Genomic DNA, 15,859 nt, shown 5'->3' on the forward strand with positions numbered 1-15,859 from the left:
ATGGGAGCGGCTAGTTTGGGCGAGCTTTGTTGTTTGTTTTGTCCTCGATTATGTATGAATGAATGTACTTGTATTGTCTTGTGTATCTGCTGTATGTTGCTGGACCCCCTCGAAAACGAGATGATGCATCTCAAGGGGTTATCCTTTCTCAATAAAGGTTCATATAATAAACCAGTTCAACTCATGACTTTTCCTTTGTGTGCAAATACAACTGACTAAAGTGCATATGCTGTGCAAATATAAATACTTCAATCAAACACTGGTACAATATGTGTGCAAAATAAGCATATATGTGCCAAATATAAGTAACGGAGGACCACTTAGTTACAGAGTGGAATCAAACCAAGGATCTCTCACACTTGAACTCAAGTTCAAGGTTTAAAGTTAAATGTTATATAAAATGCCTAACAACAACCAAACTATACAGGCTAAAACGACGGAAACATCTGCCCTCACTCCCTTGTACAGCAAGTGGTAAATAAGAAATGCATTAATTTGTAATTTGATCCCCTGGCATCATAGAACATAATTTGTCTACCGTCACAAGGGGGCGCTCTGTACCGATTTGACAATGAGTATAATAAACTGGAAGGATGAGTGTGTGTGCTCACTGTGCTGGTCCTGCTGATTGCGGTAAGCAGGAGGCAGCAGCCACGGCGTCACATGACATCCCCCTCGGCCTCAGTGTATGTGACAATCCACTCTCTGGAGGTGATGGAAGGAACACACCAACCCATCATCATCACTGCCACACACAACGACTGATACAGGTTAACTACAGTATACTATCAAACATGAACCAACAAAGATTGAGTCTAATATTATATTCACCTGTGATAATCTGTTCCATTATATGTTCTCTTCATATATGAATATGTAACCTCCTTTTGTAATTTCATCATTAATCGAATGTTTCTGTTCATTGAGGTTTGGCATTATAGATGGAAATTTAGTCTAGTTATAGTCATGTAGTCTGTTACAAAATACATTTTCAAACATTTCAAAAGAAGAATATGTAATAAAAAAAATGTATTGTTGGATTTAAGGAGGCATATTAAAAGTATGTTAATTAGTGGATAGGAGAAATTTAAAAGTGCTGCAGCTCATTGTGTAAAGAAATATGCAAGATGTTCGCAAGTGTCACTGGAAGAAAGTCTCACTATACTATGTAATTAAAAAAATTAATGCAAGTTATACTATACAGTACTATGTCCTAAAATAAACAAATAATGTGGGGGATAATATTTTGTGGTAAACACCTCCACCTGCTGCTGGGCGAAGAAATTGTACTGTTATGGAATATGGTACTGGTTATTTTATTTAAAGAACATTACCTTGTTTGCAAAAAAAAGGCGGAAAAAAAGAACATCAACAGGTCAACATCCAAGTCCTTTTGAACAACAGATCTACATTATTTATCACTGTGAAAGGGTTTAAGAAATAAGAATATGTTTATTTAAACACAGGTATTACAACACAGTCATTCGGGCAATATTTACATAACGAAGATAGTTCCACATTGCAATGTGTTTCAAAAATCAAGTTATGAAACTACTGAACCAAAATAAATAAATACGTCCGGTCCAATGTTAATTTCATCTCTCTCACAACAGAAGGGAACACAAGGCCTTCAAATCGATGATGCTCAACAGAGAGGGGCTAACCACGTCACAGAGGGTTTAACCACTTTCATTTCCCTTTGAATGTTGCCCAATGTTTTGTCTGTATGGTCCTTGCAGTTATTTCTTCCCTACCAGCTGGGGCTCAGAGAGCTTCTGGATGGTTAGATCTTTCACCAGGCTGTCCACTAAGCCCTTAAACAAAGGCTCCGGCTCCTGAGAGACAAAGGAGGCAGGTTTACAAATAAAGCATTTCAGAGCTGAAAAATATTTATGCAATACATAAATGAACCGCACGTCATGTATTGGGCATGTACTGTATGTTATGTATGTATACAATACAAGTGTGTGTAAAAGGATTTCTTTACCTTGTGTTCCAGCTGCCTCTGTTTCTCCACAGCCTCCTCCAGGCTCAGACCGACCCATTGTGCCTCCTCCTCGTGGATCTCAAACTCCTGTTCAAACCAATGAGATAGAACATGATCTGAGATTCATCTTACACATTTTGCTGTCATATATTACAGAGCAATAATTATATGACAGCTTTAGGCAAACGCTTAGGCAAAGCTACATTTTTTATTTCAACATCGATAAATCTGTCAAGTCATAGCTAATTCTTAAATCTTATAGGAACTGACAGATTTATCGATGTTGAAATAAAAGTCTTAACCACATGAACCCTATCGTCTTTATTCTGGGGTGAAGATTTGGTGAAAATAGCAGATCTACAAGCTCACAACGGTATGCAACTGGCTACTTTCCAGTATAATAATATAATAATAAACTTTATTTATAGAGCGCTTTTCAGAACAAAATTCACAAAGTGCTTTACATTGCATATACAATACAGTACAATAGAGGTAATTGATGTGATAAATCAACAACAACAAAACATCGTTAAATCATTGAACATACAATAAATAAAATAACATAACACCACATAATACACAGGCTATCTATGGGAAAACCTGTGTAAAAAGGAAAGTTTTTTAAAGCCTTTTGAAGACGGCCACTGAGGGTGCGTCCCTCAGGTTCTGGGGTAGGGCGTTCCAGAGTTTCGGTGCCCGGGCTGCGAAGGTCCTATCACCCATGGTCAGAGCCGAAGAGTTTGATCAATCCTCATGGGGGCCCGTCCCCCCCCCCCCCCCCGCAGCCCCGCCTCCCCGCACCACCCCCCCCCCCCCCCCCCCCCCCGCCGCAGCGCGGAAAAAAATAAGTTGTTTTCACTGGTACTTTTAAAGCAGCTTCTATAGGCCAATGTCCAAGCCAAGGTGAGGACTTTCAGGACTATATTATTTTTATTATGAGAGAGAGAGAGAGAGAGAGAGAGAGAGAGAGGGAGATATAGAGAGATACGGAGAGAGAGAGAGAGAGATCATAGCTGGCGGCGGGTGCGTTTTACCTTTTGGTAGGCTACAGAATTGCGTTGGGGGGGACTGTCGCGGCCGAGCGAAGCGAGGCCGCCGCCGCGGATTTATTTATTTATTTATTTCCCAAATGGTCTAAAAATGAGTTCTTTAGCATACTTTTACCAATGAATTAGCCTATACACAGACAGCGACTGATCAGCCTATTTTGGACGATATGGGTCTTTTCTCGAGTCAGTGTGTAGTCTCACTAGTCTTTGGTGAATTCTTGATCAGTGTGGGCGCGTTCGGAAATAGCGCACTGAGCCCACTGTGCAATGCAAACTAATAGGCGAGTGTGCTCCGGTGTGGTATTTCCGAACGCGCCCTTTATGTCACGCCTCAAGAACAACTACAAAAGAAACCCGATTAGCACTTTTTAACACCTCTTGGACGGCCGGTGTCTCTCAAGACAGACTGTTGCCTGAGGAACAACAGGGGAGGCGCTGTTTTCCCGAATATTTGACGATGGGATTCTCAGATTGCCGGCGGAGAGGTCCAAAATGTTCGGAATTCCCAGAAAATATGTAATGTAAATGTAAAATGTCCACGAAAATCTTCATGGGGGCCGAAAGGGGCCCTAGGATTCTTCATGGGGGCCATGGCCCCGTGGCCCCCACAGACTCTACGTCGCTGCCCATGGTAACGTGTTTTGTTTTAAAAGGAGTCAGTAGACCCCTGCCTGCCGATCTGAGGGTACGTGCGGGGTCGTAAGGCTGTAACATAGCTAAAATGTAACTTGGGGCCAGCCCTCGCACGGCTTTAAAAGTAATCAATCAAATCTATTCTAAAATGTACTGGTAACCAATGAAGGGAGGCCAGTACTGGAGTAATGTGTTCACACCTCCTAGTGTTGGTCAAACGTCTTGGTGCAGAACTTTGCACTAGTTGCAGGCGGGCTATGGCTTTTTTGTTATTTGTATAGAGATTTCATTTGATGTATAGAGGGGGAAAAGGAGGAGGCCTACAATAGTTCCCTGTGTGGTACTCTAGTTAACAAAGTATATAGGCTTTAAGTGGTTACGGACAAATGAAACTTTCCTGCTGTACCTTATACTTGATGTAGACCTTGTCTCTCTTAACAGCGTCATCGGGGTACAGCTCTGTGTCTTTGCGAACCAGGCGCAGCAGCATCGCCCGCCTCAGGTCCATCGCCAGCTTTGAGTTCAAGTCTTCCTTTGGTGTCTAATGAACGGACATGAGAGAGGGAACATGGGTGTTTTGGAAAGTACTATTATAAACTATTCTTGCAGGGGTTTATGGCTCTTTGAGACACGGTATCAGGAATTTCAACAGTTACAAACTAATCCATTTAATCGATTATAACAAATAATTGATGTTTATATATATATCGGTTTGAAAAACCTCTAAAATAGCCAATCTAAGCTCAGAACACTTCACAATGTAATGCGTTGTGAACTTGTGAGCATGTAGTTAGGCTGACAACGTGACACCGTTGTCCGCCAAAGTAAATCAAACTGAATAATTTAGAATAATTTCAGGTTGATTCGTTGTTATATAATTCTTAAATTGCAGCCCTACACAGTACAAAAAAGCTGTCTCTTACTTTCAGGATGTAGAAATCAAATCCATAGGCTGCATCGATTAGGTCCAGGGTTCGTGCCGTGACTTTGATGGTGAACTTGTGGTTGAGGATCTCACTGTAGAGCTCTCTACTAAACAACTTTGGTTTCCACGTCTTCCGGAGACGGTTAGACATCTGTGAAGAGAGGCCAGTTCATTTATATCTATTAGGTACCTGTGTTCTATTTTCAATGACGATGATATATAATAAAGGTTTAGTGCAAAAAAAAGGAAAATACTTTTCAAACAGCCCTAGCTATATATATATATATATTTATATAGCACCTGACGAAGCTCACGGCGAAACGCGTCGTGCTAATATATAAGTTGACGATGCAGTAAGTTGTCTGTCTCTATTCCCTGGAGTGTGCAGTCCCTTACTTGGAAGGTTTATTTCTCTCAAGTATATGCCTTTCATTTTTGTTGGTGCAAAAATTGAAAGCCTGGAGGAACGCATTGGCCACTCTGGTCTAAAAGTGGGAGTCAACCCTTCCGGGTGGGCGTCGCTCCAAATGATGTGACGTAGCGCTGCACTAGGGGGGAGAGGAGGGGCCGGGGGTGACGGACAGATCGATGAGATCCAATCAGGGCGTGCGCAAATCTCAGCCGCGACCCGCCCCTCTAGACCAGAAACCTAACACGTTAGCTCAGGCTAGTATATGCCTAACTAGACTTGCACCTCCCACTGGGTTTTTTGGATGTGCAGGAGTCCCCTTTTTTGGTAGCCCTATATATATATATATATATATATATATATATATATATATATATATATATATCATCATCATTTATTTATTTATTTTCCACCTAAGGACTTGTTTTACCTCTGAAACATGTAAACATGTTTTAAGAAATCTACAAATTAATTTATGGAATGCCCTTTTAACTAATTAATTACCATATACCTCAAGCTTAAATGTTATAGTGTTCCAGTCCCAATTGTGTGTTTGCTCATCGTTTTGCGTTATCACTTCCAATTTCACTTGTGTACCCTGTACACACACTCACAATATACATAAATAAACCAATCATGAATAAAAACCATTCATGTAACACTTTGTAACCTTGTATTGATCAGTGGTTTTACCATATAAATAACGGTTAATATATTTTGTTTTCCCAAAGAATTTTGATGAAGCTGCTTTTACTAGTGACAGAAAATAATCTCCAAGAGTTTTTGTATAAAACGGTAAGGCTGCTTTTAATATATTGTATTGTTAGTTAAAAATGGCTCAAATAAATTCGTATAAGTTATTTAACACCACATCGCAGAGGGGAATACCAGGAATGTTAAGAAATACCATGGTTGAAGGAAGGAAGAATCAAAACTGTAAAGGCCCATACATACTCCAGTTTTAGGTGATAGCTTATCACCTAAAACGGTGATAAGAGTTGAGGCCATCATACTCGCGGTGATGTCCTTAAGAATTGACCCCGCCTCCCTGTGGTTTACCCAACTTCTAGACCAATCAGTGAACGGGCTCCAGAGTGAAAAGACTTGTCTGATAGTAAAAACAGAGAGAGGGTCTGTGTCCGCGGTGATAGCTGATCATCAGTACAGTGCTATACTCACTTTGTCATTGTTGGCATATCTCCACCCTGCTACCCATCCTTCCCCTCCCCAGAGTCCATCATTGCTCTCTGGGGGGTAGTAGATGGGGATGGGAACATCCTGTACCCGCTTCTTCTTCCCTGTCACCGGATGAGGGATGTACTGGACACCCAGGGGCTTAAAGTGGACTGGGGTGGGCTCTTTCTTCTCCAATGACTTGAGGTAATGTTGAGGAAGGCGAGCATAGATGCCCTTCTTCATATCAAGAGCCGCCCAGATCTTTGGGGGATATTTATGATAAGGCATGGTAGATGGTTCCAAACAAAGTATAAATCTACATGGAAGAGAAATTGAGAGTCGAGGTTAAATAGGTAATATTAAACACAGATGGCGATTTCACTTCTAATCCATGAAATCCATTTAAATTTATATAACAATTCCCTGGACATCACAAATGACATGTAACATTCCCATATATATATATATGCACACGTTACATGCCCATAAATGGAGAGGTGGGCATCACCTACGTAACATGCAGACAACCAAAACTGTTAAAAAGAATTGCGCAATCACATGCAGGAAGCTATTATTTTTTCCATAGGAGGCCAGACATTCGAGAGCGCTTGCCGTCTCAAGAGAACTTGAGCCACTGCTAAGCGAGTGAGTCGCCGTGCCGAACATTACGAAGTTCGCTTAAGCTGACTCAGCTCCGCCCGGTTATGTTCCGATAGGGACAGAATCGTAAATCCTTGTCTCCCCCTAGTCTCTGTACCTCTGACATGTCTACACCGCCTCACGCGGTGAGTGATCAGAGTGGAGCGCTTCCTACCCACGTGACGGACGGCCCGTCTCAGCCAATCACAAGCAGCGTCTCGTCTCCTACGAAAACAAGGGGCCGTTTACACTTTTACACCCATACTGTATATGGAGTCCAAGCCATACTATGATGTATTGATGACATCAGAGTACTCCATATTTAGGGATTTAAGGATTTAGCAATATTTTTGGTAGAACTGCCGATCCAACAGACTTCCCACTATGCAAGAAGTGGTAGCTTTAAGTTTGATAATGATGTACCATACAATAAATGTTAATCATACAATTACTTTTACCATTTTTTTATATAGATGTGCCCATTGATTGATTGAATACTTTATAAGCAGTTTGCGAAAAGGTAAAGATTTAGACTCTTGTAAATGTATTTGATGATAAAATACATCTATGAGTGTCTAAATCTTAGGCTATAGTAAAGTGGTAGCAACCACTTTTTTTGATAATGGATTGAATCTAGATTCATCCCATTATTAAAAAACATCTAGAGTTGCAAAGTGCGGCTAAAGTGGTACAGATGTATACAAAAGGTGCTAAAGGATAACACAAAAAGGCCCAATAAAGGGTTTGTGGTCCTGTGTATTCAATTCATCGAGACATTATTAAAAACATCATAGTACTAGAAACATATGTACAGTAAACATGATTTCTGGTGATAAGCTTTGACTTTACGTTCCAAATAGTGCCCAGTGCCCACGACTTTATACCCCGGTAGCCGAGTCGGAGGGGCATGATAGATTGGATAACATTGCATAGCCAGATGCATTTGATGCACGTTTACTACTAAAACAATACAAACAATACATATCGTAGACGTAGCCTAACCCGTGATCTAATAATCCAATTAGAAAATAGTTTATAGAATGACGTGCACATCTTTGACTTTAGTATATGAATAATATAAATGTGTAACTTACCAATAATATGGGGTTTGGAAATTATAAACTGTACTGTCCCACGATAGCTCACAGTCACAACCAAGGACACCATACACCCAGCCAGCCAGCCATACACCACACTGCAAACTCCGTTTCCGCAATGTGTCTGTCTGCAGGAGAATGATTGGATAACAGAAAGGAAGTTCTTATGGCTGATTGGCTTACACCCAGTTCCAGTTGAAAGAATATGGTGATGCAGACGCAAGGTTATTAAAATCATATTATTCAGCCTTTTGATCTTCTCTACTCGACCCGTCGCCCGAAAGGTGGAATTGAACCACTCTGCCGCTAAGCAGCTACAGGTTTGAAGCCTGCACCCCGGACCACCGAGGCTCATCCGGGCAATAGAAAGAACCTACAGCTAGGATATATATAGGTCTGCTAGTGCCAATCATTTAAAGTCATGGTTTAAAAATAAATAAATAAAATACTAGTAACGCCCAGGGAGTAGTGCACCAAAATTGCTGCTGTTGTAACTTGTGTTGCTACAAATTGTTAAATATTTCCCTCCGAGGTGGAAAGCCTGGTGACGCGAGGTTACATTAGATTAAACTAAACTAACTGAGCATTGCATGCTCGAGTTGTTAAAGGTGTTCCAACTGGGACCGCGACAGATGGCTCTACTCGACCGGTCGCCCGAAAGGTGGAATTGAACCACTCTGCCGCTAAGCAGCTACAGGTTTGAAGCCTGCACCCCGGACCACCGAGGCTCATCCGGGCATTTGAAGAAACCTGCCTCTAAGATATATATAGGTCTACTAGTGCCAATCATTCTCAGTCATGGTTTAAAAAAAAAAAACGTACTAATATACCACGGGAAATATTACAGAAATAAAGATATGGGACAAAAGAGCCCCATACGAATATATTGTCCTCAAATAAAAACAAAATCCTCCTAAAGATACCCGGAAGTCCAATATGCAAAATACCCGATTGCTATTGGCTCTTTGAGAACAAAGGGGTGGGGTTTGACTAGAGTCGAATCCAATCCTGTGCCGTGTCTGTGGTAGAACGTTCTAATCAGATTTACATGATCATTATAGCAAATAAGTAAGTAAAATGGACAGACTTAGATTTAAAGTAAGCACAGCTCTATCAATGGCACTTAAAGCGCAAATAACATGCATTTTAAAACTGCTTTTAATATTTAATATCATATTGTCTATGTCCATCAAAGTTATTTCTAATGGTTTGAGCCTCAATCACCACTCTGATATAACCAGGCATTGTCATTTCTTTCTGGACTTTGAAAGCAGTTTTAGCTGCAATTCCACAATGTCCTGAGGTGGTGGGGGTGCTGATATGCAGATTATTTGAATATTTGAGTCATTATAATACTGATGCTAGATAAAACCAGGCTTGTTTCCATTCCATGCCAGCTTGGAAAATTAACAATGGTGGACATTGTAAACAAAGTGGAAATGCAAATTTGGAACTGAAGTCTGAAGAAGGAGGAATTATACAAAGTAGGGTGACATTGATGACATCACGATGAGACCAAAATCAGTTGAGCAATTTCCATTAAAGCACCTATATGATATGAAAGCCTGATTGTTCAAAATTGGTTATTTGTGGCGATAGAAAACACACATGGGAGCCCCAAAAACACAAAAGAAATGGAAAAAGTAGAATTTTATGTTATAGCTCCTTTAATACTACTTATACGTTGGCCAGTTAAGGTAATTTCACACCAGCAAAAATAATATTATTGCAGAATTACAGTTGTATATCAAGTAGCCTACAACTCAATACAAAAACTGTTAACAGTGAGTGGACGACACCATAAAGCATTCCACTTGTTTACAATAGGGCATTGGATCTCGGGCAATGTGAATCATGGCCATCGGGTGATCGGGGACCAGGCAACCGTATTCGGAAACGGTTCCAATGAAACGGATTCAGTCCCTCTCAGTGTGAATCCTCTATGAGACACAACCCGTCTTTGTATTGGTGAGTAGCAAAAACGTTCTTTATATTTTTGCTACAGAGGAGAGGCTGGTCTGCATTTCATGCGAGGGCAGGAAGCCAAGAGTGGCATTACATAGCATTAATGCAATGGCAGCAATGGTATTAGCGCTATGGACCAGAGTTAAACCAGGCCCATTTCAAGTTGCTGTACTCAAACCTGTCGTCAACCCTGAAGCCATTCCAACCTAATGAACCTATCAAAATGAGCGGGGGTATATATGGGGACTAGGTTGGTGGAGGGTGTGTAGAGCCCAGGATCACATTAGATGATTGACACAGGGGTGAAAAATGGGTTACAAAATCGTGGGATAAAAAAAATATATAAAAAAAAAAGAAAGAAGAAAAAGAGCGGGGGTGAGGTGGGTTCTGGGAGTAAGGCCAAGCTAGCATGACCAGTTTGTTTTGTTTTGGGATTTCTGAGCGGATAATTGTTTTTAAGGCCTCGTCTCGAGGAAGCAATCTGATTGGTTGAAATAGCCATCTAGCTTATAGCGAGCATGATGGAACCCCTTAAATCTTTTTTTTCTCTTTTCTTTTTTATTAACGAATAACTTAGTTATATAAATTGAGTTGACGTGTTTTTTTATGGGTAACTGTTGTATAATAGCCATACACTTGAGGGTGTGCGTTAGCCTACTGTCATTAATGGCACTGCACAGCGCGCCATTAATGACAGTAAAGCACACCCTCAAGTGTAATATTGCTTAAATAATGGATACTATGCAGTGCAGACTATCAATAATGAATATAAGAGAACCTACGTCTAATCTAGTGAATGTGAATGAATATGTAGGCCTACAGACTGTCAACATAACATTTGATTGGATGATAAAAACTGTTTTATTTGTGCACATTATCATTCAATACTAGATGCTCTTTAACATTTACAAAAATAATCCAACCATAAAACTGCACATTCCTGCAAGTTTCCTTGATAACTGATTGTTGTGATTTGCCAAAAGTCTACACATGTGGCCACTGCTTACAAGACAGAAATGTGACATTGTTCAAAGCACTGTTCAACCTCAAATTAAAGTTCCCCGTCCAAAATGAAAGTAACTCTCAAGATGAAAAGAAACAATTTATATTTATATTCTTTTGAGGGTTAGGGTTAGGGTTGAGGTGGGTGATAACTTTGATTTATTAACTAACTGATTTACTTACTGTACGAGTAATGTGTATAAAATGAAGAAAATCTAATGTTGAATAGAGGAAAGAAGCGCTGCCGTGGTCATTGCAGTTGTGAACTGAAAACAGGTGCTCGTTGGCGAGGGTTCAAACATGAAAAAATAAAAAGAGGTCCAAGGCACTCTGTTCCAGTCAAGTGAAAAAAGCCTTTATTGTAATGGCATGGCAAAGATCATTAAAATAGACCAAGGTGTTTCGGCTACAAGCCTTCGTCAGGCTCCCAATAGTTATGAAGAAAATCTAATCTTGGAATTAAATTGTTCACTTTGAGAATAAAATTGAGTAGTAAAAAACCTGAGATTAGCCGGTTTACAGATTTTGGCACAGACATGCACAAACACACTTAACCATGATGCTCAGAAACATCTGTCAAACACAAAATGCAAACACACAGACTGACAAGTAAAATGAATTGCAATGACCAGAGGTGGACTGGGGCTCTTTGACAACAGCTGGCACAAAAGTACACAGCGGATTGTTAAAGAGTTACAATACTACAAAAAATATATCACTCTGACTCAACTGTCCTATATCACACAACACATGACAACTACATGGTACAATATAGGAAGCAATCTACATTAACCACATGAAGCCATATAGCATCCCTATTTTGGTCATAATCATCATAATGCGTAAACATTCGGCAAAAAATCTGGGGAACATTCAGCAAAAATATCAGATCTACAAGCTTACTGCTTGTGACCTTATTGATCGGCAATTTCTGCTATTTGATGTACAAGGTATGGCCTAGTTTTTAAGTGATTGAAATGATTATAGATACAGATGATTGAGGCCATTGAGATTCATATATCGTTGCTATCTAGAGGAAACCACCTAACCACCTTTTCTTTGCATAAATCAGTGCTATTGAACACGCTATGTTCAGCAGAGATCCACAGTGTACACAGTGGCATGTATAGGTAGGTATGCTGTCCGTCCTACAAAGCCAAAGTGCAAGTAACACCGTTTTTAGACACATGTAGCAACCTTTTTATTTGTCTCAAAGGACAAATTAGCTTTCATGATTTTTCAGGATAAACAATTACCTCATGAACAGATATACAATTAGTGCAAATTAATTACACTTATATCCCGATAACCCATTTGGCGGGCCAATTAAAACACTTTGAAGCATTTTCTTTAATCAGTTTAATTCTTTGCATAGTTAGTTAGTTACGGCACTTTGACTTTGTAGGGCAGTATGGGTAAATGCATTGCACTCAAAATACTGTGCCCAGTAATTCATTTGTTTTGTCTAGTAATTTGAATGAATGGCAGTGCAACAGATTCAATTAAAACAGTGCCAACAACCCATGCCCCATTGAGCTTGCGTGAGACTGTACAGGTATTTTAAGGTAGGTATATACTATATAGATAGAATAACATTATATAAAATGTGTGATAAGAAAACAAATATTCAGTAGGCTTACTTAATAATGGCAGACAACACAGACAGTATAGAGGTCAGCTTTACTGTAAGTAACTGAGACAGTTTTATATATATAGCCTACATGTGGATTTGTTTTTATGTCCAGGTACCCCGTCCAGGACAGTTCTCCCTCTTTTTGAAAACGCATCTAAGGGAAATATGCTCAGCACACACATGTTCACATTAATGGTTATTGGTTCCTGCACCACTGCGTAGACTGGTGGGTTGAATCCTTCATGGTGCATCAGCCTGGCTGGGCGCACATATAATATGTATAAACACAAACAATTGGCTGTATTTGCAGGAGAGAAGCCCTGTGGGGATGGAGACTCTAGGCTGGTTTTAGGGCATCTGTTTAGTAGGGAGAAATGGGATGAATAGTGTGTACCTCTGCATGCGTTACATCCTTCTGTTAACTCCTGACCCCTTTCCACCGGTTGGTTCCCAATGGGAGCCAGCTAGAGCTCCAAAATTGGTGGTTAAAACTAGACTTAAAAATAAATTGTTTATAGCATCAATACAAGTAATGATAACCCTTCCACAGTAGTAGCTTTTTCATATTTTCTATTATTTTGCATATTTTCGTACATAATGCCTCATTTGCATATTTAAAAATGTAAAATTTGTAATACAATAAATCATTGTCTTCGTGTAAGTAATCAATGGGGGAAGTTTCATGGTGATAACAATCTAATATAGGTGTGGTTTTGCACACTCAATTCATAATTATTAATGTTATTTTGGAGCTCTGGCTCATGGACTAAGAACCAAAAAGAACTGAACCGGTTCGAAAAGGGGGGCCTTCTGTCCTCACTCTCGAAAAGAAGCATACTAGCGATGTCACACATGTATGGCATGCCTACACCCTGCCTAAGATCACCAGTAGGGGGCAGCAGCGACATGGGACAACAGAATGATCGGATGGGCAGTGGAAAATGGCAGGACAACTTTTAACTGGGAGAAAAAGTGGGAAAAGCTCAAAATAATAAAATAAAACTATTTGTTTTTATGTTCTGTTGGTTAAACTTTGCCTGGTGAACTCCATTTAATATATTCTTCACAAAAATCTTCTTTCTTGTGAACAAAGGCTCCAATTATGAAGAAAACCGAATGATGCTGGTGGTCAGAATTGTATCCTTACGCTGCAGTTTTCCACTCAAAGATATTGATAATTGTTTTATAACGAGATGGAAATAATGCATTTTCATTTAAAAAAAAACTATTTTTCTGGAAAGGAGACAGTCATAGTCTGTAATTCCCTGCACATCTCTCTCTCATGTGTGTGTGTGTGTGTGTGTGTGTGTGTGTGTGTGATAAAAAACTAGATGAGCACTATACTTTCACAGTCGTGTCTCTCTCTCAACACTGTCTGATGTACATTGTTGGTCAGAAGTGGAAACTGTGTTCTCGTCTGTCCTCAGTGCTTCCAGCTCTGTTCCACCATTGGCCAGAGCTCCATCAACAGCATTACTCTCCTCTCTCCTCAGTTGTTTCCTGAGGAGAATGAAGCCCGGAATGCAAAGAAAAAATGAAACGGTCCGCAGGCTCAGAGTCAAGCCTAGGTACGCTATCCTGAAAAACAAAGACAATGACATTCATTCAGATAGAATTTAGCTGGAAAGATGTTTTATTTAACCCTTTTAGACCTGAGGCCGATTTGACAAAACGTATGTTATGTGCAGTATGAGGGTGTGTAGGTTGCAGTGCAGGAATTGATTGGCTAATGAATATAGTGAGAGAGAGAGAGAGAGAGAGAGAGAGAGAGAGAGTGTCTTGTTAACTGGGTCAAGGGAGCATGGTTATAGTGAGAGAGAGATCTTGCATGACAGCGAGCCTGCCCTACACCCAGGAAGAAACTGTCCACAATGACTGAATACACTGTGTCTGTATCATTATCAAGTCACAATACAAGGTCATACAACACCTATTAGATCTATAACTCAGTATGATAAATGGTGCAATTTGATGGTCAAATGTCAAGGTCAAAGAGGTCAGTTATTGATAAGCATTGTCATAATGGACTATTTATTGCTGAAGATGAAGAATGAGATTGATTTAATCTGAAACCTTGTGTCCACCATTCAATTTCCTTGTATTACGTTTCCTGGTTTATGCAAGGTGATGATGTAAACTGACATTGAATTTTGGCATTTTGCGTATGCACACCTCCAGGTTGCACTTGGAAGTGCACTTGATGAGTTGTATAGAAGCGACATATGTTTTAGTTTGAATTAATATTGGCTCCAGTTATGAAAATGCAAAGGCGCTTATTGTTAGTCTTCTTTACCAGAGAATGACTGCTGCTAAACCTTTGAAGTGTATGGGCTCTATTTTCCCTCCCGTGCCGTGTTTATTTTTTTCCCCACCGCACACAGAGCTGCTTTGTCCTGGTCCCTTTTATGCCAAGATATGGAGATCCGTGAATTCAGTGTACCATATATGCTCATATATGGACAGACACATACAGTACTTATGCGGGTCGTACCTGTAGGCAGTGGTGTTGTAGATCCTACAGGCTCCTAAACCACCACAGCGCTTCTGGCCCCATTTCAGACACGTGGTATCTATGATTGCTCCAAAGTAAATGGGTGCTGGGATCCCTGCTGTGAGATCACAAACACTTGTCCTGTCAAACACCCATCACTTGTCCATCACTTGTCCTGCCACCACATCCACAATTAATTCAACTGGCCCCTTATTATATATATATATATATATATATATATATATATATACTAGAATTTCGCGGCCACTTTGCGGCCGCTCATCCCAGAGTTACTTTGCCGCGCACTATGGGAAGAAGTAAATTGCGGGAGTTGACTCCACATGTAGTAACGGATGGGTTATTAGTTATTATTATGTGTCCTTATTAGTGTAGTGTAGTGTAGTCAACACGTTATGGCTCATACACACTGCCCGGTATTTGCTCCGATTATTCTGTCGGGGAGCATTTTTGGCACTGGCCGACAAAACCCCTGATCTGACGTTACTGGTAGATCGTGATCTACCTTTTGGGCACCGCTTAACTCAACCTTTTTTGTCCCAGGGCACACTTTTCATAGCCTAAAAATCTCGGGGCACACCTAGATATACGGTTTGTGTACACTGTATATATACCGGTGAGTATATATAGTAAATATATATAGTAAATATATATATTATATATTATATATTATATATTATATATTATATATTACATATTATATTATATATATATATATATATATATATATATATATATATATAAATATATAGAATATTAGTGGTCCATGACATGAAAATGTTTGAGAACCACTGCTGTAAAACAACATTGGACAATGATGTTTGACAGTCAGCAA

At 39.9% G+C, this 15,859-nt stretch overlaps 2 protein-coding genes across 2 annotated transcripts in view; both read right to left on the bottom strand.

The window, feature by feature from the left end:
- Positions 1–1,432: 1,432 nt before the first annotated feature.
- mrpl28 (mitochondrial ribosomal protein L28) lies at positions 1,433–8,168 on the bottom strand. Its single transcript, XM_083772944.1, has 6 exons — positions 7,913–8,168; positions 6,183–6,495; positions 4,593–4,745; positions 4,076–4,210; positions 1,988–2,074; positions 1,433–1,835 (listed from the first exon to the last, which is right to left on the bottom strand). Exons 2-6 carry the CDS (start codon positions 6,465–6,467, stop codon positions 1,740–1,742), a joined length of 756 nt encoding a protein of 251 aa, XP_083629070.1. The 5' UTR covers positions 6,468–6,495; positions 7,913–8,168; the 3' UTR covers positions 1,433–1,739.
- Positions 8,169–13,856: 5,688 nt separating this feature from the next.
- Positions 13,857–15,859, bottom strand: part of slco1c1 (solute carrier organic anion transporter family, member 1C1) — a 31,460-nt gene continuing 29,457 nt past the window's right edge. Inside the window, exons 14-15 of the mRNA XM_083772867.1 lie at positions 15,007–15,124; positions 13,857–14,093 (exon numbers count right to left, since the gene is read on the bottom strand). Coding sequence (XP_083628993.1) covers positions 13,862–14,093; positions 15,007–15,124 — 350 coding nt within the window. The 3' untranslated portion in view covers positions 13,857–13,861. The remainder of the gene's footprint in view (positions 14,094–15,006; positions 15,125–15,859) is intronic.

Source organism: Protomyctophum parallelum (assembly GCF_964188405.1).
Source record: "Protomyctophum parallelum genome assembly, chromosome: 9".
NCBI classification, from domain to species: Eukaryota; Metazoa; Chordata; class Actinopteri; order Myctophiformes; family Myctophidae; genus Protomyctophum; species Protomyctophum parallelum.

What these genes read in the sequence shown, in the direction of transcription:
- mrpl28 (XM_083772944.1), bottom strand. Translation starts at nt 6,467, where the DNA reads ATGCCTTATCATAAATATCCCCCAAAGATCTGGGCGGCTCTTGATATG. An exon ending in GATATGCCAACAATGACAAA is followed by an intron (nt 4,746 to 6,182) that starts GTGAGTATAGCA and finishes CTCTCTTCACAG; the next exon opens with ATGTCTAACCGTCTCCGGAA. An exon ending in AGAGGCAGCTGGAACACAAG is followed by an intron (nt 1,836 to 1,987) that starts GTAAAGAAATCC and finishes TTTGTCTCTCAG; the next exon opens with GAGCCGGAGCCTTTGTTTAA.